The 23,710-nt window shown below is 36.6% G+C and overlaps 1 protein-coding gene across 2 annotated transcripts in view; it reads left to right on the plus strand.

Annotated features, from left to right (window-relative positions):
* The first annotated feature begins 2,865 nt into the window (after positions 1-2,865).
* The window catches only part of SLC7A11 (solute carrier family 7 member 11), a 79,366-nt gene continuing 58,521 nt past the window's right edge, over positions 2,866-23,710 (plus strand). Inside the window, exons 1-5 of one of the 2 annotated variants that reach the window (XM_026018455.2) lie at positions 2,866-3,749; positions 7,283-7,409; positions 10,792-10,907; positions 18,930-19,055; positions 22,731-22,830. In XM_026018455.2, the coding sequence (XP_025874240.1) occupies positions 3,473-3,749; positions 7,283-7,409; positions 10,792-10,907; positions 18,930-19,055; positions 22,731-22,830 (746 nt within the window). In that variant the 5' untranslated portion in view covers positions 2,866-3,472. The remainder of the gene's footprint in view (positions 3,750-7,282; positions 7,410-10,791; positions 10,908-18,929; positions 19,056-22,730; positions 22,831-23,710) is intronic. The other variant, XM_072755247.1, reaches the window with a different exon arrangement.

Genomic DNA, 23,710 nt, shown 5'->3' on the forward strand with positions numbered 1-23,710 from the left:
ATGAATAATACAATTACTGACAAGGGTTTTTTGTTCTTTTTCTAAAAGAAAAAGATTTCAAATTCTGTGGCTATTTTGTACTTACTGCACATTCTAGTTGGAGTAGCCACATTTCAAATGCTGACGATCACATGTGTCTAATGACTATCATCAGCCCATTTTAGAAGCTTTGACAATACACCATTCACATTGGGCTCTACCACCCATGTTGCTGTTATCTGGTGTGACACGAGGTACCATACCTCACAAGAAAACTATGTAGCATATGATATTGAAGGAAGATCTTCAGGATCTAAAGCCAGTCTGAGTTCCCTCCTTAGGAACTAAATCAGGCCTTGATGATTCTGAGATTTTGAAAGTTCCTCTCACCTCTGCATATTCTCTTTTATTTCATGAGGATTTACTCAACATGGCAAGGCACCAGTTGTTCTGGGTCACATCTTTACAACTTCCAATAGTTGAGAAATGATCAATCTAATCCTGTTTAGTAATGTCCTGGCTCAGGTCACATTCCTTATCCATGGCAGCCAGGAAAAGGATATTTTTGGCCAGGATGTTACATGCCCATATTTATAATCATGGAACAGAAATTATGACCAGAAAAGGGAAGCCACCACACTATATCACATCTGGTCCTTTCATAAGATACTTTCAGAGAGTGGAGGTGATCCCTTATGCACAGAGGGCACTAGATAAACATTTTTAAATAGCACTGATCTGACAGGAATGCGTAAAATGAGGTCTGAAGCAAGGGGAAGAATATAAATGCACTTGCTTAGAATTCATTTTTGTGATACACAAATATTTGAAGACTATAAATTCTGAGTTTATAAGTTTAGGACTGTTGATTATAGGGGTTTGTTAACATTGAAGGTAACTCAACATCTTCTTTGTAACCTGAATTTTCTGCAAATGTGTGGATGGTTGGGAAAGGTATGTGTGTCTTTGGGGACTAGGTGTGGCTTTGCAGAATTTTTGAATATGACTCTCTTACGGGTTTGTACTATTCTTTTGGCCATTAGTGAGACTTCAAGTTTTCTTCAAAAATACTGTCTTAAATACTGCAAAGGAGGAGAATGTTATTTGGTATTGAAAGAACATTGTTTCTTCTTGTAGAATTTATCTCACTTCCTGTCTGAGTGGGGTCCTTAGTCTCAATTCATGAGTTTAGTCATTTAGCACCAAATGTAAAATCGAAGTGTGGTTCCATGTGAGGTAAGGATGAAAAGTTACTCCCTGGGATTTCTAGTGCTCTACTTTTTAACTCCTATTTCTTCAGCACTGATCTGTTCTCCTTTTAGGGAAACAGAGACCTCTCCTCTCACTTGTGTGAGGGGAAGGACACTAGAGGGAGAAGTGAAGAAGAAGCTTCTTTTAGCTTCCTTTTTTTTTTTTTTTTTTTTTTTGAGGAGTATCAACACGATTGAATGAGGGACCCCACCCATTTTTACTTTATGAAAAGCATAACAACTGGGAAAAACTATTTATTTTGGCTGTATAAAAACCCTAACTTGGGATACCCAAAGCAAATTATCTAGGATTTAGGTGGATAATATAAAAAGGAAATGATAGAGGCTCAACTATTTGGATGGAAGAGCCTGGGTATCGTAGAATTTTCTCAGGTGCCAAAATAACAGAAATGGTTCTAATCTTCTCTGAGCCACTTTCCCAGCGGGTGTTTCTTGGTTCCTCGTGAAGCTCCCACCCACCTCATTCTCACTTCTCACAATTTTTTTTGTTTGTTGTTGGGACATTTAGAAGTGTATTTAATGGCATTTGTAAGTATAGCTGCAGGGTAATAATGTTTAATTCTTGTCACTGAATCTAAAACCACCTATGACCACAGCCCGAAGTGATATATAGGATTCCTTTTCTTTTGGTATTTGTTCTATAGACACTAGATTAAGAAAGTTAGTAGGGTTTGAAAATGTTTTGTCTTTCTTACTGTTTTAAGTAAACATTTTAACCTTAGCTTATATTTCTAATACATTTTATTTTATTTTATTTTATTTTATTTTATTTATTTTTTAAAGATTTGTATTTATTCAGGAGAGACACAGAGGGAGAAGCAGGCTCCCCACAGGGAGCCCGATGTGGGACTCGATCCCAGATCCTGGGATCACACCCTGAGCAGAAGGGAGATTCTGAACAGCTGAGCCACCCAGGCATCCCTCCAATTCATTTCAAATTTATAATCATGATATGACAATAGTTCATACACTCCAGAAAAAAAAATCATATGTAATATCAACGCCTTCCAAAACTATCATCCTATGCATTCCTTTTCAAGTTTTTGGTATACGCACAGTTTTTTATGTCCTTGTAAGCATTGCTTAATTTTGAAATGAACTTTTTTGGTAAAGTCAACGAAACAACATGCAAATGAAGATTTTGTATCTTTTACTCGGTTCAGGAGATCACCTAGAGCCGATGAGAATCAGAAAATGGCTATTTTCTGGAGTCACGGTGATTTTTACATCCGTCACACTCAGGTGATGCTTTTAAATACGCATTTATTACAGGTTCCAAGAAATAGTTTTTGTTTTTTACTGTTGAGTAAGTCTCCCAGTTGGCATGTGCAGGACTGTGGCTACACAGGCTCATTCTAGCTCTGTAAATCCTAGATTTGACTCTATTACTCAGAGACTCCCCCCCCCCCCCCCAAAAAAAAAAACCTAAGCAGGAACTCTTATGAAATCTTAAAAATCTTTTTTGCTGTGAACAATGCAGCTTTTTGGGGTTGTGTTCCATTATCAGAGCAGCTGCATGTGCAATGTTTTACGCGTGAGTCAAAAAAAAAAAAAAAAAAGCAAACTCCTTTACAAAGCCGTGATCATTTCCTGTTTCATTTTTCATTTTCTCTTCGAGTGAAGCGCTTTTGTCCCTCTCTAGGAGTTGCTTTAAATCTCTGGGAAGGTCTGTTCCGAATTTACTACTTCTGGATTGGTTAAGATCCCTTTTAAGTGTGTGCTTTGTTCTCTGAGAAGCTTAGGTCAGTTGAGCAACATGCTGCTAATGTTAAAAAAAAAAAAAAAAAAAAAAAAAGAGCTGAGTAATGCTGGAGCCTTCTCATGTGGCTGATGCAAACCTGGAGAATTTGCATCATCATTAAGCTGGAATAAGTTGGTGTGACAGGCAGGAGCTTAAATACCAGCCCATGAGGAAGCGAGCGGTCTGTAAGGCTAGGGCAGCAGCAGCAGCAGCTCAGCAGCAGAGCTAGTGGGAGGTAGGGGAGGAGCGGGAGCACCATGAGCACACAGGTGTTTCTGAGCAGTAATTAGATAGCTGGGAGGGAGCAAAGTACCCCCTTGGAGTCCTTACCTGTGCACCCAGTAGCACTGAGACAGACAACCTGCAGGCAGAGAGGAAGAGATTTGGGTCAGTCCCCCCAAGAGACACCAAAGTTGAAAGTTGGGGGGGGGGGCTGTTTATTTTTTCCCCTCTGTTTCACTTTTCCCTGAGTGTCACTACCATGGTCAGGAAGCCTGTGGTGTCCACCATCTCCAGTGGAGGTTACCTGCAGGGGAATGTTAATGGGAAGCTGCCTTCCTTGGGTGGCAAGGAGCCCCCCGGGCAGGAGAAAGTGGTGCTGAAGAAGAAGATCACTTTGCTGAGGGGCGTCTCCATCATCATTGGCACCATCATTGGAGCAGGAATCTTCATCTCTCCTAAGGGCGTGCTCCAGAACACGGGCAGCGTGGGCATGTCTCTGGTGATCTGGACAGTCTGTGGGGTCCTGTCCCTGTTTGGTGAGTGCAGCTTCTTCTCCGGGGGGTTGTCTGTGGCACTGGGCGGTTGGCTCTCTGGGAAAGCAGAGGGTGGTTCTTCATGAATGTTTGGAATGAACAACACGGGCTCCATCAGATTTTCTGAGGCTTGCTTCAGTGTGCAGGGGACCCAAACACTGTCCGCTCCTGGCAGGACCCTCAATTCTTCCCAATTGCTTCCTGCTGCCCTCACCCTCTTTTCCTGGCCAAGACAGACTATTTTCTGACTTTCTCTGGGGTGGTGAGAGCCAAGGCTGACTTCTGATGACCCAGGAAAATACAGGCAAACTTTCTGCACCAGGCAGTTTGCTTAGTTACGCGTCTTGGCAGCTGGCACCCTGAATGAAACACCTGTGAAGTGAAAGCCGGCGTGGCCTATTTAGACACAGAAATGAGTATTCAGCAGAAGTGTTACGGTGTTTTTATTGCCAAAACAAACCTGGGGAGGGGGGGGAATGGGGTGCAGTCTTTTCTCTTTTTAACTTTTTTAGTTGGTGTGCTTGTCCTGCCATGATATTTTTTTCAAAAGTCCTGCCATGATAATGTGTGTTGGTGGCACATAACTCAGTTCCTGTGATAAGTGGGACTATTGCAAGGGTCCGAGCATATTTCTTTTTCTTTTTTTTTTTTCAATCTTTCACCTCTTCCTAACACCTGTAAACTTTTGCGATATAAATAGTAAAACTGGAATTGGGTGTTAGCTTGCCCTGCTTGCCCAGATCTGTTTCCTTCATTTATAGTTCGCTCGGTCCTCGGGGACGTAGATACCTTGTCCACCTGCCCACTGAGTCAGTCTGAACAGACCTAGAGGTAGAAGTATGATTCTCAATTATGCTTCAAAACCTAGATCTCTGGTGTGGATCTGCTGTTAATAGCAAAGAGGTAAAAAATACCTTTCATGGGGTGGGCAAGTTACTAGAAAGCTACCTGAGTTAGTTATAAAGGTGACAAAAACTGGTGGATGCTGAAAAAAAAATTAAATTTGACTTATACTATGTGGTAAATGAATAAGACGTATTTATTTGCTCTTTTGTGGCAGGTAGTGTGTTTTAATTCTGAAAGGCCCTATTCTTTAAAGGTACTAATACAAAGCTAACTCTAGGGTTAAGCATTTACTCTTGGCCCTACGTGTACCAATCCATTCATTCCTAAGGCCTAGTGATGTTTCAGTGAATTACTTTGGGTGTGCATCTAGAGAACCCACATTTCCATTATTAGGAAGAAGGTATTTCAAGTAAAACTTGTTAAAACAAAGCCTTAGTATAGAAAGATCTGTAGGACAATTATTTTTAGGTTTTTATAAAGAGTTTGTGGTCTATAGGGTTCTGGTGTATACATTGAGACTTTGTGCCCCTCAGTCTTTAATCTTCTACAAATACTTGGTAAATTGAGAATAAATCAATGTCTAATAGGGACAACCATAGCCTATTTCCTGGACTTTTCATACTTACATATATGCAGCTCCCACTGTGTGATTTGATGTGCGTACACAATAAAAGGTTCTTCAGATATGGTAAAGGGGATTGGACTGAGGATTAAACTAGTTAAAATGCTACTGTACTATGAAAATATGGTTTTGTGCGAGTAATTCAACTTAAGCAGACACTCAGGAAAAAAAATTGAAAAGGACTAGCTAAGGTTACACTTGAGTTGGTATCCTTTGATTGCTAATCGCAGGGAGCATACTCCTATATTAATCTACTTATCTGTATTTACATTTTATTTGTCATTTAAGTTCCTAGGAGCTTTTGACAGGAGCGCCTTCCTAACAGGAAGCAAAGCAAAATGTAAGGAAAACAAATCCTTTCTCTCAAAACTCTAGAACTCTGGGACTAAGAGTAAAGAATCTGTATATTTGGTTTACAATTTTTTTTTTTTTAAAAGCCAGGGTCAATACATGGATTTTTACATCCTGTTTTGAACTTTCATCGGGGTAAAATGGTTATGGAGCTTGAGACTTTTAAATGAAACTCTCATTCCTCCAGAACTCAATTTAAACCTAGGGCAACTGTCCTGGAGTTTCAGCAAAGCGTACACAGGTCTAGGTATTGATTCTCTGGCAATAAATTCTGAGGTACTTAAGACTTTCCAATAACATTTTATATTGGAAGCTTTTTTTTTTTTTTTTTGTTCAGGCTACCAACATGGCAACTGGTTTCCAACAGAGTGAACAACAACTAGTTATGATTCATTACAAATAGGCCAGCTACATATTAGTGATCCTCAAATATCAACCTGCAAGCTAGTTACTTTAAAACCTGTACAAATTTTTAAAATAATGTATTTCTTTGGATCCCTCTCTTGGAGAGTCTGGACTTCCTTGGTAGAGAACAAGTGTGGGGTATGGCCTTAGAGTCTGTTCTTTGTGTTTAAATAAAACAATTTACTTCCAGGTGATTCCGATACAGAGCTAGGCTCAGGACTAGGACTAATGATACTCAGATTTCACTGAAAATACAAATTTTACTCCTGTTGGACAGCTCTGCCTGCAGCTTTACTGATCAGTAATAATTTCCCCACACTTGTAGTCTCTGCAGTAGCTCCTCCCAAAATTATGTTCCATTTGAGTACTTGGTAGTATGAATAGAATTTTTCACATAGTGTCAAGATGTGTTTTTTTTTTCATTTTCTTGACAGTTCATTGCTCAAATAGTAAGTATATTTCGTGAGGTGTTCTCTGTGTATCAGGCCCAGTCCTGTCCTTGGCACCCATTATCACATGTATACACACAACTCCCTTATGGGGTAAGAATTGAGATCTCCATTTTATAGAGGAAGAAATGTAGGTTTGGGGAGCTTCTAGACCTTGTTCAAGTCCATGTGAATTGTATTGCTGAGTGTTAAAATTGCTGTTTATCATGATTTTTACTTAATATACATAACTTATAGCATCTGTTTCTAAATAGTATGCTGTTTCAACTACTCAGAAGTGTGCACTTCAGAAAAAAAAAAATCCAAGAAATCTTTTCTAGAAATAGAATATTGGGGTCAAAATTCATTTTGTCGACAAACCATATCCTACAAATTAAATGTGGTCTCGTGAGGCCTAGAGTCTATACTTTTCTGAAGAACAAATAAATCTTGTTAAATTTGATGTGCAACACAAATATCATTTATTAAAAAGATTCTTAATATAATGGGGTCAATTTGAGATAATTCCTTGTCTTGGTGTGTAGTTCCTTTAAAAATAGGTTAGTATGATTGGCACCTGTCTTCTCTTTTCCTCAGGGTTGAGATTCAAAATTCTTAATAGTATGATACTATTTTAGAAGTCTGTCTTTACCATTTTAAATAAAATTATATTGTTTGAATACAATGAACTGAATCTCAAATGTGAGGAAGTTATAAGGGGAATTTGGTGGCTTCTAACAATCAGATGACTGTTTTTTCTCTTGAAATAAGGACCTCATTCTGACCAAATGATACAGTAACATAAACACTATTGTATCAGTTCTTCTATTGGATGAGTTGGTAATGTGTTAATTATATACCTTTTTACCATGGACATTTCACAGGAGCCTTGTCTTATGCTGAATTGGGAACAAGTATAAAGAAATCTGGTGGTCATTATACATATATTCTGGAAGTGTTTGGCCCATTGCCAGCTTTTGTACGAGTCTGGGTGGAACTGCTCATAATACGGTAAGAGCATAGATTAAAAAAAATTAGGAAAAATAAATCCACTCATTATACCCTTCTTTAAATCATCTTGATCATTTTTGACTGATTAGAAATAGGCATGTCATGTGACCATGTTGTAAGCATATCTATTTCAGGATTTGAAATCTGTGATGAAACACTTCTGTCAATTAATGTTTTTATTTATTTATTTATTTTATTTTATTTTATTTTATTTTATTTTATATTTTCAATTAATGTTTTTAATGCAGTTTTGTCACTGGCAGGAGTTCTCCATCCATGCCAGATTTGTAAAGTGTCTGATTATCTTTAATATTCAATCATTCACTAGCATTTCTAGAAAATATGTTGACCTGAAAGGATATGGAGCATAAAAAGCTACCTTAATAAATCATGCCTTTTGACTGGCCAGGCAAAATTAAATGTTAAGCCAGTAGTTGGAGTTTTTCTTCTTGTGGATTGCATCATCATTTAACTTCACTCAATTGTGACTAGGAAACTTCTGTGCCTAACAACTTAGTGTGTCATTGAGTTTACTACTTTACGAAAAGAAAAAAAAAAAAAAAGCCAAACCTTGAATGACTCACTTCCTCTTGTTAAGCAAATCGGTGAACTGTAATGGAAAAAAAAAAAATTATTGTTGTAAGACTTGTTCTCCTTTCTAATTGTCTGGGTTTAAAATCAAACCAAATAGTGCTAAGTCACTCTGAATAGCAAATTTCCTTTGCCTTTGTGGGAAATTTGTGATGTCATATGTGGAGTTTAGAGTATCACAGTTCCTTAAAGCTAACTCCTACCGTAGAGTGTGACTTGCACATTCTGATTGTAGAGTTTAACAGACATAACTGGAGAAACTTGCTCTTACTGTAAACTTATCAGACATACACAGCTGAGAGCTCCTGTGAGCTTTTAGCCTAATATTTCGGGCATAAGTAGCAAATGCAGACCTAGTAAATATTGACTTAACACTAGTCACAATTTTTATAGTTGTGGGCATCTCTTTTTTAACAAGAAGCTTAGAGTAGTATTTACCTCTATATGTCTGTTCTCATGCTAGCCAATTCTGCATGATTTAAAACTTGTTATAATGAAATAATGATAAAGAAGTATTCTGGACCTTTTCTAAAATCTGGGATTTGCCTGGGATGTATCACCTGCTCTTTTTTGATTTATCTGGATATTACTTTTCAAAGGTTAACCTAAATCCTATCTTTTCCACAGTTAATTTCCTGTTTTCGCTAGTTTATATTTATTTTCTCTCTTAATTCTTCTGAAAAAAAAAATGCAGTCTCTCTTTCTTACTTGACATTCAACATGGTATCTTGTATTCTTACTTAATATTTCAGTTGTTCTTTCCTCCATTAAAACTCCAGGCATTTTAAATACACAAAATGTATTTTATCTCACACTTTTTAAAACCATTATACTCCTTAATCAGTATCCTGAGTATCATAGATAGTAAATTCTTTTTGAGCAGCAATGTATTTGTTGCATGGCTTTGGCTGATTGCTTGGCATTATGATAAGCATGATCACTTTGTTCATAATAGCACGGATACAGTGCTCATTCACTTATTTTTTCATTCCTTAAACAGCTGCTGAGTGGTGCGTGGTAAGTTAAAGAGATCTAAAGTAGAATGAGCCTCAATACCTGTACTTAAAATTATGCTTCAGATTTGCCAGGGATAATCTGTAGCACACAGATTTCAAGAAAAGAAATATCATATATCAGTACATAGTGGGGATCATTAGATTGAATTCACATAGTAACCATATATTCAAATATTTACTGGGTTTCTACTTAGGATAGATGCTATATCAAATACTGGGGATAAAATAGTGACTAAGATGGACATAGTTTGGAACTCATGTTGCTCATGGGCACATGAGGGAAATAGTTATCAATCAAGAAATCACATAGTAAAGATAAAGCTGCTACTGTGATAAGCAGTGTGAAAGGGAAGCCATGAGACTCACTAAGAGAATGTACCTGGGGAGCTCTCACCTAGAGGGTTAAAAGAATTTCCTTGAGCAAATATAGATTGAACAAAGATACGGGGTATAAAAAAAATATCAATGAGTTAAAGGGGCTTCAGGCAAAAGGTATTCAGCTCCTTCTAGTTGGAAGAAGCAAACCAAAGGAAGGGAATGCTTAGACCAGATGGAGCCATAACTGAAAGGTTTTGCATATCCTGAGCATGTTTTGAAAGCACTAAAATGACGTGATCAGATTTTAATTTATACATTAAAAATTTGCAAGTGATGAAGAATTGGAAAAATCATCTTTTGGGGCTAGAAGAAGAGAGGGTCTTTAGGAAATCAGAAAATGTATGGTGCTTTCTAGTATAAGCTGGTCAACATTGGAACATGATAGCTGTTAGTTTTCTGACAATCTAGGTATTGAACATGGGTGCTGAGTAACTATGAGAAGAGAAGCTGAGGGCAAAGATTGGCAGGAGAAATTATATAATTCTATGAACTTGCCTGTGTATGGAAAGACTATGCATTTGTATGGAAATATAGTTAGAGTCACACGTCATTTTCTCATAGAAATATTAGAAGAATTAGAGTAGAATGGTTTGTTACCTATTTTACTATAGACCTGAACTTACTTAATTTTCTACTCTCATGCATGTTTTCTCAATTGTATAAAATCACAACAGTGTTTTTATTTTTCAACTTATACTCTGCATCTAAATGTTTTTATAAAATTAAGAATAATTACTTGGCTTGTCAAGTTTTTGCTGTACCAGAAAAATAAGAGGAATACAATGTCAAGGACAAAAGCGTATATTTGCAATAAACACTTATTAATAATAATTTTTGAAGTTGAATTTTGTGTTCATTTTCCTGACTGTGCCCCCACTCATTCGATCTGCTCCCTTGACCCATTCATGTTGCAGCTGGAGTTTAGTTGTTGACTTATTGGGAGGACTGCTTCTTGTAAAGCCCAGCTTTGTCAAGATCTCAATAAGCTAGATTTTTAAGAAAAAAAAAAGTCAAATCCAGAAGAGCAGTGACAAAATTGATAGCACAAAGACTTGCTTCCATTGACATGGGAAGTTAAAAATAGCCACTGAAGTTATAGGCAATATTTTCTTTGGAATGTCTATGACAACCTACTCAAATATGGAGTTTGGAAAATATTATTTATTTATTTATTTATTTATTTATAAAATATTTTATTTATTCATGAAAGACACAGAGAGCCAGAGACACAGGCAGAGGGAGAAGCAGACTCCATACAGGGAGCCCGATGTGGGATTTGATCCCATAGACTTTTATACTTAGCATGTTCTTTATTTGAATAACATTACCTCAAGTTAGAGAAAGTTCAGTAAAGATGCTACTTATATTTTCCTTTGTTAACCTAATTTTTTTTCCAGCCCTGCAGCCACTGCTGTGATTTCTCTGGCATTTGGACGCTATATTCTGGAACCATTTTTTATTCAATGTGAAATTCCTGAACTTGCAATCAAGCTCATTACAGCTGTGGGCATAAGTGAGTATCATTGGTACAAATATGAAAAAGAAAAAAAAAGCAAAAGTAATTGATGACAAAATTTCTGTAGACTTTTCGCATGATGGGATTGCTGTTCACATCATGCTCTTTTGGTGTTCAGTTCCTTGCCCAATTTGTTTTGGAAAATAAAGAAAAGAATGAGGATTCAGAATGATCTCTGCTTTATATTTTATGTCAGTTTTACACTGGGTCAATAGATATGATGGCTAATCTTTTGATATAGGCAAACAAAAACCACCTTATTAGTAAAATAATACATGAAGAGAGAATTTTACAGATGAAATCCCAATTATTTTATGGATTTTTGAATTAGAAATTATCCTTCTTCCCTGATAATATGTTGAATGATAACTCACTTATCCTCCTAGAGTGCTCCTCATGTGTTAGGTGTGTATGTTGTACTCAGACATTTTATAATGTTAGCAAACTGTCACTCCCAGTGTTACAGTTTTAGCTGTCCATTGATGGTCATGATAAAAATCTGCTTTTAATATTTGATTATTGGTAGCACTTCTCAAAATAGGTCTCCAAATTAGGAATTTGTTCCTTTTTATCAATGTGCTCAAATACTAGACATTTTTTTAAAAGACATGAAAAAGAGGAATACACACAACATTACATAAGTGGTATGAAGCCAAACCTTTGAATATTATGGAAAACAATAACTTAATTCTAGATGCTAATTGAGCCAATTTTAAGAATCAATATAATCATGTTTGATAAGTTCTATTTGGAAATGGAAAATGACACAGGAATAATTGAATTTCATACCTAATGAAAAAATTTTCATTTATACTCCGTTATGGTATTTCAATAGAACACTGAAGAGAACAACACACATTTACTGGTAGGGAAGTGAGTGCCTTGTTTGCAGGAAATAACTAGGAGTTCGACATAAAAATATCTCTAGTGTAGATATATATATTTTGAACATAGGTTCATTCTGGATTTTCTATCTTATCTACCAAACATGTACACACCATTATCCTGTGAAATCTTTAAAGAAAGATTTCTGAGTTCTGGAGGGGTGATGGCAAACTTAACTCATCATGGTCCCTAACAGACACTACAGATATGAGACTTAGGGACAAATCATCAAAGCTTTCCACACCTCAATGTTCTTACCTGTAAATCCTGCAGAGTCTCATAGGGTGTTTTGTGAAGAGTAAATGAAATTAGCTGAGACAACAAACATATAGTATTTTGGGTGGTGCCTGCAATTTATTAAGAACAAATTACAAATGGTAGCTGTTGGTACTCTTGTGGGAAAACATCATTTGAAGTTCCATGAGACCAAGGGCTCTTTCGCTGCTATATGTCTAGACCTTCACATGGTTTTTGTGTGGTGTTTGTGCTCAATAAATATTTGTTGACTCACTGATTTTGTGAGAAGACTTCTAAGAATTTTTCTCTGGTAGAAAAATCTACTTGTTAAGCCTGGAGGATTACACATCTTCAGTTTTCTCGGGTAGTAGGACAATGGCGGTAAATGAAATAGAGTTTGTTCAATGTGATCTTCAGATCTAATACCATGAGCTTTTGTGGGATGAACTATATTAGCATAGTAGTTACAGCTCTGGCTCTGAAGGCAAACAGTCTGGAATTGAAACTTATTGTGATAATTTCTTAGTTATGTGATTTGGAGCTAAATATTAAACCTTCTTAAGCGTTACTTTTATTTATTGGTAAAATATCTGCAAAAATATAATCTGTCTTGGATGGCTGCAGAAAGATGAAATTACATCAGGTTTTTAAAGCCTTAAGCAAAGTGCCTTGCCTGTAGAAAGTTCTTGATAAATTGGGATCCCACTAAGGGACTGGACTAACAGCCATTATTATAACCATGATAACTTTGTCCCTAAAATGACTGAGGCAGAATAGTAGCACGATTATTATATTCGAAAAGGAGACGGAGGTAATGTTTTTGAGAGATTTGTAGATTTACAATAGGAGTTTTAAAAGTTATCTCTAGTGTAGGCATGTGTATTCCTCAATTTAATTAAGAGAATTAGAAAACTTTCAGTAGATTTTATGTAAACATTTACAAGTTCACAAATTCTGCCTCTTTGGACTTCAAATGAGATGGATGATCATGACATAGTGCTATTTTGGTAAGGTCTGGATGGCTCTTTTTCTTTGTCTCAATGCTATTAAATATTTATTTATCTATTTATTATTTATTTATTTATTTATTTATTTATTTATTACCTCTGGTTGAGAACCCCTGCTTTATATCCAGCCAACTGTCTTTTCTTTTTAAAGATTTTATTTATTTATCCATGAGACACACACACACACACACACAGAGACAGAGACTGAGAGAGAGAGAGGGGCAGAGACACAGGCAGAGGGAGAAGCAGGCCCCATGCAGGGAGCCAGGCATGGGACTCGATCCCGGGTCTTCAGGATCACACCCTGGGCCAAAGGTGGCACTAAACAGCTGAGCCACCCGGGCTGCCCCTATTCAACTTTTTGAAGGGAAAATTTGTATTTTGGAGGAGAGAATGGAAACTCTTAAAACCCAAATTTTAGTACAGTTTTAGGTAAAGCTAACTAAGCAAGTTGTGCTTTACCAAACTCCTGTAGTAGAGATTGGTGATAGAATAGGTCACAAAGCCTGAGTAAATCTTGGATGAATGTAGACATCTTCTTCATTTTTGCCATTAATTATAATATTAGCTTACAAATTTTGATGTTCTATTTGCAAACTTGAGGTTCTGAGGCAATCCATTCCTACAATCCGAAACAGTGAAAGAGAAAACAAGGTATTGTTAGGACTCAGTGGTAGGTAATATAAGTCAGTGGCTTACCTGGGAGAGTGAAACTATCTTCTAGAAGGATTTAGCTTTAATGGAGCAAAAGGGTGGACGTGGAAATGGGGAAGGAGAAATTTACCTGGGGGCAAATCTCTCTTATTCTGTATTGTTGAAAGTGAGTTTGGGTGATTTTCTGCCTGCCAAGGGTGGAAGGTTAGTGAGATGTGGAAAACAGAGTTTAATGGCACAAAGTGCTTCCATGGCTTCCTTGGGGAAGGAAACAGTTTGTGATCGCTTGAAGTCTCTAGTTCAAGTGTAGAAGAAGAGCAAACCAGAAGGATCTTGTCCTAATCAAGTCACAGAAAAAAAGGAATTTCAAGGTTTGTGAAATGTTAACCAATCACTTGAGAAGTGACGGTGGGGTAGGAATAGGAATTTACTAAATGCTAATTTATCTGCCCTTTGTTGAAAATACTCGATATCATTTCTGGCAATTTAGTAAAGAGAAAAAGTTTTTGCTTATCCAGAATCCTGTTCATTCAGGTAAAATGGCAGGCACAGGGAAGTCTAGCTGGGAAATCTTATCTATTCACATTAGGTGTTCTCCTCTAGCCCCGTCTGGACATCACATCTATGCAACATGAGCAAGTTTCACTGTCCACGTAGCTTTGGTAAGCACTGAAGGATGCTCAGTCCTTACAATGGTATCCAGTCTTTTGTTCTGGTCTCCTGGAACTATTCCCTATACAACTATACATTTAGATGGCAGAGCATTATAATAAAAATACTTTTTTTTTTCAAAATATGAAATCTACCCCGAGATCTATTCCTAACAATCTCTGAGTCTCAATATCCTTCCTTGATTAGTGTCTATAGGTGAGTAAAGAGCCCCAGCCTGCTTCTCATACCTTGTGGGAATAATTAAGAGGAAGCAAAGAAAATCACACTTGTGACTGTATTATAAGAAAAAAGTAGCCAGTTCCATTACTACATCACTGTTCTTACTTTTCCCACATTATTTTCCTGGCGTCCTTGAATTACATGAAAGAAAATCAAGGATCGGTTCTGGGCTAGGATTTCGAATATAGCCTGTGGAGTGGTTTTGCCTAAATATTCTGAAGTCTGGCTCCACCTCTTCCTTTTCGACCACACCTAGTTTACCAAGACAATGAATTCGTAGGTAGAAATATATGAACACTGAAAAACAATAACCATATCCTTCAGGGGAACAACAAATAAAATGTAGGATCAAAGTATCCTGAAATCCCAGCCAACATAAACATGAACCTTGGCAGGGAGGCAGAGCCACCAGGAGTTTGAGAGAACTAGTGAGATCATCTATGTCTTTGGAGCTACTTCCTCATTGTTACCTGTGAGCTAGGGGTAAAAGTGTGGACTCTAAAGTCAGTTTACCTAGGCTCCAGTCCTATCTTTATGCTTACCTGTGTGAAAATAAACAAGTTAAATACTATCCCAGGGTTCAGGTGGCCATTTGAAGAATGCAGACAATGATGGTGACCCCAACATAGAGAGACGAGGATTAAATAACATTATCCATATAAAGTCTTTGTTCAATGTCTGCCATTTAATTATCGTTCACAATTATTTAATATTTACCATTTTTATTCTCAATATCGAGATCCTAGATATAGACCATCTCTCTTTTTTTAAAGATGTTTATAGCTGGAGGTGTTTATCCTCTCGGAAATCAAGAGACTCGGGAAATGAATGCGAACAAAGGGAAAGGTGACCTAGGCAGCTGTTCTAAAGAACTGTGGAAGGAGGGACTTTAACTCACCACATTAGCATCCCTGCAGCATCCATGTATTTTATCAATTTAGCATGAAGCAGTCAGAAGTCAGAAACCAGGCAGAACCTAAACCTGGGAGGACAAACTAATATATCCAAGCTTAGTAATCTTACTCAGCACATCCGAAGACAGGCTTGAGTTCTAGAAGTGCAGAAACACTTGTTGGTCCTTCACATTTCCTAAACAACCCTCTTCAGAAACAGCTCCATTCAAAGACGTATTTCTTATCTCCTGGATTTATACATATGGCTTTTGTGGTTGTGTTTCAGTTCTTAGAAAACTGCACTATAAATAAGTAAATAAAAATTCTATGTCCCTGTATTTTATTTTGGTAAGGAAAAAAAAAAGCAAAATTGATATAAAGAGTTTCTAGCATGTAAAATTTACAATTATTATTCGAAGGAGGTAAAGCTAGGTAGGACCACAGAACTTACTCAGATTTCTTTTATTACAATGTGGGTAGTTAGTCTATAAAAAATAGAGTAGATATTATTTGTTGCAGAAATTCAGAAACCCAGTGCATTTAGTGAATCCCAAAGCCCCTTTTCAATATTGTTGGATAAGCTACATATGTAGACTTAAATTTCTGTGTAAAGACACGAGATGAAACGGCGCTTCTAGTAACTTGAGGAATTTTACCGTGCATCTGTACTGGCTTCCTTGTTACTTGGTAAGTTGTATCCTTCAGGGTCATTTTTGGTGTACCAAAAAATGAGTGTAATGTCTGGATATTCAGATAAAGTGGGGTTTTGAGAAACCTTTAAGAGGAATCAGTTTTAACTAGAATTTTTACTTTACCTGCCTGAGAGGAAAGCAAGGTGAGATTATCAATTTATAATATTTACTTGATTTTGTCTTCCATTTTTCTAAGAAAACTTTACAAAATAGAAGAGAAAACCCCTGAATGCTCATTTTTTTTTCTATTTCAACAGGCATTAAGACACACTCTGTTTGAAAATAACAAATCCTCTTTCTTCTCAATTAAAGAAGTTCCCCAAATATGAATGCCTCTTTGTCTCTCCTCTCTCCTTTCTCTTCCTTCCCTCCCTCCCTTTCTCCTGTCTCCCATCCACCTTTCTTTTCTCCTTCCTCCATTTCCTTCCTTCCTCCTTTCTTCCTCCCTTCTTTCCTTCCTTCCTTCTTTTCCTTTTTCTCTTTCTCTTTGCCCTTTTATCCTCTATAAAGAGAAAAATTGGGGAGTACTTTCAGAAATAGTGTTTTAGGTTTTAGGAGCTCTATTTAAAAGAAAACAGTGCTCTTTTGTTGGTAATAGGAACATGAGTCCAATTTTTTTCAGGCCAATGCTGGATCTCCTTAACTAAAAAAATCATGCTTTTTATATGATGACTCATTTATCACAGAATCCTTTGCATAAAAAAAAGGAAAGAATAACTGGATGATGAAGTGGAGAACAGAGTTGCATTAAATTATTTTCAGTATATAAGTGCTTTATATTGGAGAAAGAAAAAGATTTTATTTTTTATCCTTCCTCTGATAAAGTAATGCACTTTGCTATTAACAATAGCAAATGCTATTAACAATAGTCCTGCCTTTTAGCTTCAAGCACAGGTAAAATATTTCCCTGAGCCTCCCGTGGAGATTATTTGGGGTTCCAGTCTTCCCTGATCATTCGCAATCATTACTCCTTTGAAATATTTCTTCATTAGTAGCCCCCTATTTAACTTTATATGGGATCTTCTGATCCCTTATTTTCCCATCTTTGACTTTTTCAAAAATGAAAATTGTTTTATTGATTTTTTTCACTAAAAATACTGCATATCTGTTATTAGAATTATTAAATGCAGGAAAAGAAATAAAAATAGAATATTCAGTATTCTATCATCTATAGATACCTTCTATAGATGAAGTGTTTGTTAGTGTTTTGATAAACACTCTTTCAGATTTTTTCCCTTCATTTCTTTCTGTCTTTGTGTATTCATCCATCCATCCATCCACCCATCCATCCATCCTTCTCTCTGTAACTTGCTGTACTGGTCAGTAATATATCATGAACATCCTTTCATGCAATACATATTTAACTGTATCATAATTTTAAATGACTGCATAGTAAATCATTAAAAAGATATACCTTAATTAGCCTTCCTTTAGAAGGCTTCCTTTAAAAAATTAAAAAAAAATTTGCTTGTACTAATTCTAAAGTTCTAAAATGAGCTAGTGATCATACAAGGCAATGGAAATTATGAAGATAAGGGATGATTGTATAATAGGAAAACTTCCTATTGCAACTAGAACGATAAAAACTGTGTTTTGTTTTGTCCCCTGAGAAATATGTTCATACAATTGGGTAATTTGTTTAGGAGGGATATACTTCTCTAAAAATAAAGCTTATAGATAATAACTGCAAATGTCAGGTATGAGCAGCTTTGGGTAGGGATGAGGGGGTGTGTAAATACTTAATATAAACTTCTGGAAAGAGTATAAAGTTGAAATCTGTGGTTTAGAAGAACCTGTAGAAGTCATTCCAGCCAAGTATAGGAGGCAAGGTCTTAGAGTATCACCATTAATTTCATGGCTTCTGGGTGAAAGTAGTTTTTTTAAACTCAAGATCCAATTCATTCATTTATTCAACAAAATTGTGTTGATTATCTTTCTGGGCCAAGCATGGAGCTGGACACGAGCATACAGGGATAGAAAATGCTTGTTCTATCCCTAGGGTTCTCATGGGCTACCATTGGGGGAAGACTGGATAGTTGAATGCTTCTCAGGAAACTGCAGACGGCATCATTAAGAAAGGGAAATTTGATGGCTTCAGAACCAAGGTGTGTCCTAGTCCGGGATCTTTTGAACTCATTACTTATAACTTTTTTTCTAAGTCCCCAAACACATCTCAGAAGCCTATATTTTTAAGGTAGGTTGAAAGTCAGTCCTTCCGGTGCTAATTGGAACATAGAGAGGAAAACCAGAGTGCTGGCTAGGGCTAGTTCTGAGAGTGAAGAATAAGGTACTAGACAACTTTTTGACGTCTTACCATTTCTTGAGTGATTCCATACTGGCAGGTGCGTATGTGTAACATCATTATAGGAGGAAATAGTTGCCTGACTTACCCAGCTGGAGAGTCATATTCAGCAATTTGCATATTATGATGACTTCAGGATTTGGTTAGAAGGTATTTATATCTGATTTTTAGAAAACTACAGTATATGCCCACTCTTACTGACATATACAAGGACCGAGAGATGAATTTTTACTGTCCAGGGGTTTTATCTAAGCTTCTTCAACTTCAGTGTGCATAAAAGTCACCTAGACATCTTGTATTTAAATCTAGGGCAGTGCCTGAAATTCTGCATTTCCAAAATGCCTCCAGGTAATGCCAACTTTGCTGGTTAAATGGATGGCACTTTGAATAGCAGGGACCTAAGGTGTCTTCATGCCAATGAGAATTCACCTTTTGTAACTTCATCTATTTGTTTGCAGCTGTAGTGATGGTCCTCAACAGCATGAGTGTCAGCTGGAGCGCTCGGATCCAGATTTTCCTAACCTTTTGCAAGCTCACAGCAATTCTGATAATTATAGTGCCTGGAGTTACGCAGCTAATTAAAGGTATGGACTGGAAAGTAAATGCTTTTTAAAATACGTATCTGCTTTTGATCTTCCCTTGCCCTAACTTTCGCTTGTCCTAGCAGAATCCCTTAATTAGTCTCTGTTTCTGGAACTTAGACTCTACACTGTCATCTAATTGATTTGAAAGACTGCTGCATGGTGGTGGTGGTGGGGGTGCATTGGTATTTACAGCTGAATGGCAGCAAGAGAATTAAGACTGGGCCAACCAACAAAATAAGGCATCAGTGAATTCTATCCATATAAACTCCTTGGAGTGAGAACTTAAAGTGGAAAAACAAATCTGCCATTAGTTTTAACTACTGACAACTATACCTCTTACATTTACTTTAAACTAGTTCACTAATAATAATAATAATAATAATAATAATAATGACTAAGGAGAAAGGATATCTGGAAAATAATGAAAGATGACCATAATTCTTTTACTCTATGGCTATAACTGCTTTTACCTTGAGAATAGAGTCTTGACAGAAGGAGAGATTATATGGGAAGAGCATTCCTAAAAACCAAATATTATCTGACAAAAAAGTTGTAAAAACTTAATTTTTATTGTTACGTTATCTTTAAAGTAAAACATTCATTTCTATGGATATGTAATATTATTTGGGGGGAGTATTTGCCTAATAGATTTGACTGTTTAAGAGGAAAAGATGAAATGGTTGAAGAGGTGATGTTATTTAGAGTTTCAGTTGTTCTAGGGAAGAAGGTACATGTAATTGCTTGGATCCAGTGGAAGTTATTGGAAAAGTATGAGATCCAGGTGAGTTATTTAATTAGCACTGGACCTAACAGTAGAAAATAGGAAAGTGAGATGAAATTGTGAAGGAGTGACATAATTTAGGAATGTTAAGTATTTAATGTTTACATTGGTATTGTCCATTCCAGGAAAGGGAATTTATAGAGAAGTTTTATGAAGTTGCAGAAGAAGAATTACACAAAGCAAAAGGAAATGCCCAAATCCAGCAAAATCATCACTGATGGTAGAAGCCTCAAACAATAACAAACATTGAAAGATCCGTCACTCTGTAGCTAGGGAAAAGGAGCTGCTATTGTCCATTTACTAATGGAAGATCTTAGAACTCTCCTGGCTAAATGGTTGAATCAAATCCAGCAAGTTCAGCCAACTCAGAGTAAACACAATAAAGATTGTAATGCTATGCCCAACACCAAAGAGAAGACATGAGCTTGCTCTTCTAATTCACATTGGCCACCACAGAGCTGGCCTGCTCATTTTATCTGATCCATTATAAATATAGAGAAAATAACCTGTTTTGTTAGTGCTTTCTTTTTCTGGCTAACTCTTCAGTCTTTTCTAAGGAGTTTCTTCCATTTTTGGAAAGTGCAGAGACCCTGAGTCATTGACCCTACCTTAGTTCTAGTTTAGGTTCCAAAAGATGATATACTATTCCTTAAAACTAAGTTTTTTTTTTTTCTTTTTGATGTAATGTAAGACTGTAGTCATTTTTTTTTTACCACCTATTTATATATGTATGTGAGATGAGGTGAAGTTTTCCAAATGTTATTTTATTGGAAATTCCTTAAGAGCAGAGATCATAATTTATCTTTTGGATCTTTTTCAACACTTAAAATAGAATGATTCTTTAATTAATATCTATGCTATCAGTGCCTAATATGAACAGGCTTCCTTTTATAGCTCACCTAATAGAGAAATGCAGTAAGAATATTACCACATCTAAAGTGAATTTTAATATTTTAGAGAGCGTTTTTAGCAAGTAAATTTACTCTATTAGTACAAAGTGTTGATTTTTCTTTCTCTCTAACTTAATCACATATTTTTCACATTAATTTGTAACTCCAGGAAGAGAAAAGCTTTACTAATACAGAGTGTGCCTTTATTTCCACTCTAATCAGATCCTGAAAACAGTTGTATGTTCTGTATTTACTTATGAGGATTTGTTAAATTTTCCTTTGACTATTATGACTTTCATATTTCTGAGACTTCTGTTATATAGCTAAAATATCCCAGATGTTTAGGAAAGCCTCTCTTTTGTAATACTTTCAAAATGATACTTTTTAGGATTTCTGCTTTAGGACCTGATCTTTAATAAACGTTGGTTTTTCTTATTGCTTATTCAGTCCTGTACTCTTAGAATATTATCTCTTTAGGCCAAGGAGACCACAGGTCATGAGAAAAGAATATTCAACAGATGTTTTTATCTGAGCTCCAGTATTTATATTTCCCTTCAATGAGGACACAGAGATGTTTTAGTAAAACAGGCATTTCTGAATTCACTGTGTCATTTCTTTTTAAATGAACTATATTTTGGAACTGGATACTTTGAGGGAAAAATTATTTAGTGCACAACTCAACCTTCTCTATATTTTATCTCAAAGCAGATTATATTAATATATATTGTTGTCTGGGCAACCCAGGCAACTACTGAGATTTCAGTGAAGAGAGAGGTTCATAATCACATAGATCATCCACCTCTTCTATCCTTCTTTTATTTCCTTAAGTGAAGACCAATTTTGAAACAAAGTCATATTTCCTGTTTGGGTGATTTCATTTGCCTTTTTCTTCAGAAAAGAGACACAGAAAAGGAGACTTCAGAAAAGGGTCTGGCTGTGCTCCAGTGAAATTTTATTTACAAAAGAATCTTCTGAAGGGCAGATTTGGTCCCTAGGACTTTCCAACCACTGTGGGTATTTAATGGACTACAGGGGAAAACAGAGCAGAAAGAAAGTTAAATGATATGTGAAGGTGGTTCTTGGGTTTTTTGCTACCTCCTCTTTGACAGTAGACCTGTGGATATTGCTTTCTGAGTGTAGAGGCCAAGGGCACTCTGCCTCAAGATGTTTATGCCACGTTGACATAAACATTATTTTGAGTTAAAAATAATCAAAACCCAGAAGATTCAGGAAAAGCTCTTTACCTCTCCTCAATTGCCTGCATATGCCCAGAAGAGAGCTATTAACAGATTCCTCTTTACCAAAGAAATTCATCTTACACAATAGGACAACTTTTGTTTACACAATAGGACAACTTTTGTTTTCTAAAATCTCCTCTTACCTTCCTGTTAATGTTCTTTCTCCTCTTTGTATCCTCAGAAACTTACCTTCCTTCTTAGCTCATGTAACTCATATTGCCTCACTCTCTTTAGAATTTCCATGTCTGTGGGAGTTCCCCGTACATATGCTATTAAATTTGATTTTTTTTCCTGTTAATCTGTTTCATGTTAGTTTAATTCTTAGTCCAGATAGAAGGACCTTGAAGGTCAGAGGAAATTCTTTCTCCCCGACATGAGCATTATATTATCATTATTTAAAAGAATTCTATCATACTCCTATAAACCATATCTTACAGAATGTTCTTTAGCCTTTTTTTCATGCTCAAACTTTTTAAGAGTAGAGGCACACTCAAACAAGGAATTGCTTTGCTCTTTGCAATAATTTTATTACAAGAGAAATGTGAAATAGTGTTAGTAGTGATCAATATACTCTTGGGACTCCTCATCTAGACTGGATACAGTATTAATAGATGAATCCGGCAATGAACAAGGAGTGAGAAATCTGGACCTGAAATGGTATAGTTCATCCCCAACCTTCCCATTTCTTTCTCCATGTTTACGGTTAAAGAATGAACAATAACCCAATTCTTTAAAAAGTCCTTAAATCTTTCTGTTGTCATTGCAGGGCAAACACAACACTTTAAAGATGCTTTCTCAGGAAGAGGTGCGAATATTATGGGGTTGCCACTAGCTTTTTATTATGGAATGTATGCATACGCTGGCTGGTAAGTTGATATCTCTAGATCTAGTGGTTTGTATGGTTTATTAATTCTTTCATGTACTTTGGTTAAGTGCCAAGCAAGGTGCTAGACAAGTGTGAATAGCTACAATCCAGCACAATCTGCTTTACTTGAAGTGAGAAAGATGGTGTGGCTCCCTCCATCAGGCCAATTACTGTGTATATGATTTAATGTAAGTGTAACTGAGTTTTTCAGTCAAGTTGACCATTAGATTTAGCCTGATGTTATAAAACAACAAACACATGTGGGTCTTCATGTTACCAAAAGATCTACTGCAGCCACTAACTCAGAAAACAAATGGGTAGTTCTAGGTGCCCATTGCCAGAGCCAACTGCTCCATCCTGGGGAATCCTGAGGGGGGCTAGACAAATAGAAAGTACAGCTCCTGGCTGGGCTTGCCAATGCTGTTGCTGAATAAACTCAGATGAACTTGTTGCTAGAGAAGCCAACACCTCAAGTGATGAGGGTTTGGAAAAGGGAAAGAGAGAGATTTATTTCAGATGCTGCCAGCTGGGGCAAGTGGCAGGCTCAAGCCTAACAATCAACCTCTCTGCCTGTAAGATGGATGCTTAGAGTTTTATAGGGAAAGATTCGGGGGTAAGTGCAGGAGAGCAGACAGGGTGCATGTAATCATGGTTGAGGTGGGCATGTGTTCAGCCTATGATTATGCATAGGGAAGGGGATGTGTGGGGTGTGGTCTTCTAGGCATTCTGTTGCTATCAGGGTTTTTCTGGTCCAGTGGTTGGTATGTTCGGTCATTGTAAAATGTCTCTGTGCTTCAAGAAAGTGCGATAATAAATAAGCACAATGGGTTTTGGTTACAGCTCGAGTTAAGTGTTCTTGTCTATTTCTGGTTTTAACTGTT

This window comes from Vulpes vulpes, chromosome 4 (assembly GCF_048418805.1).
Source record: "Vulpes vulpes isolate BD-2025 chromosome 4, VulVul3, whole genome shotgun sequence".
Classification (NCBI taxonomy): Eukaryota; Metazoa; Chordata; class Mammalia; order Carnivora; family Canidae; genus Vulpes; species Vulpes vulpes.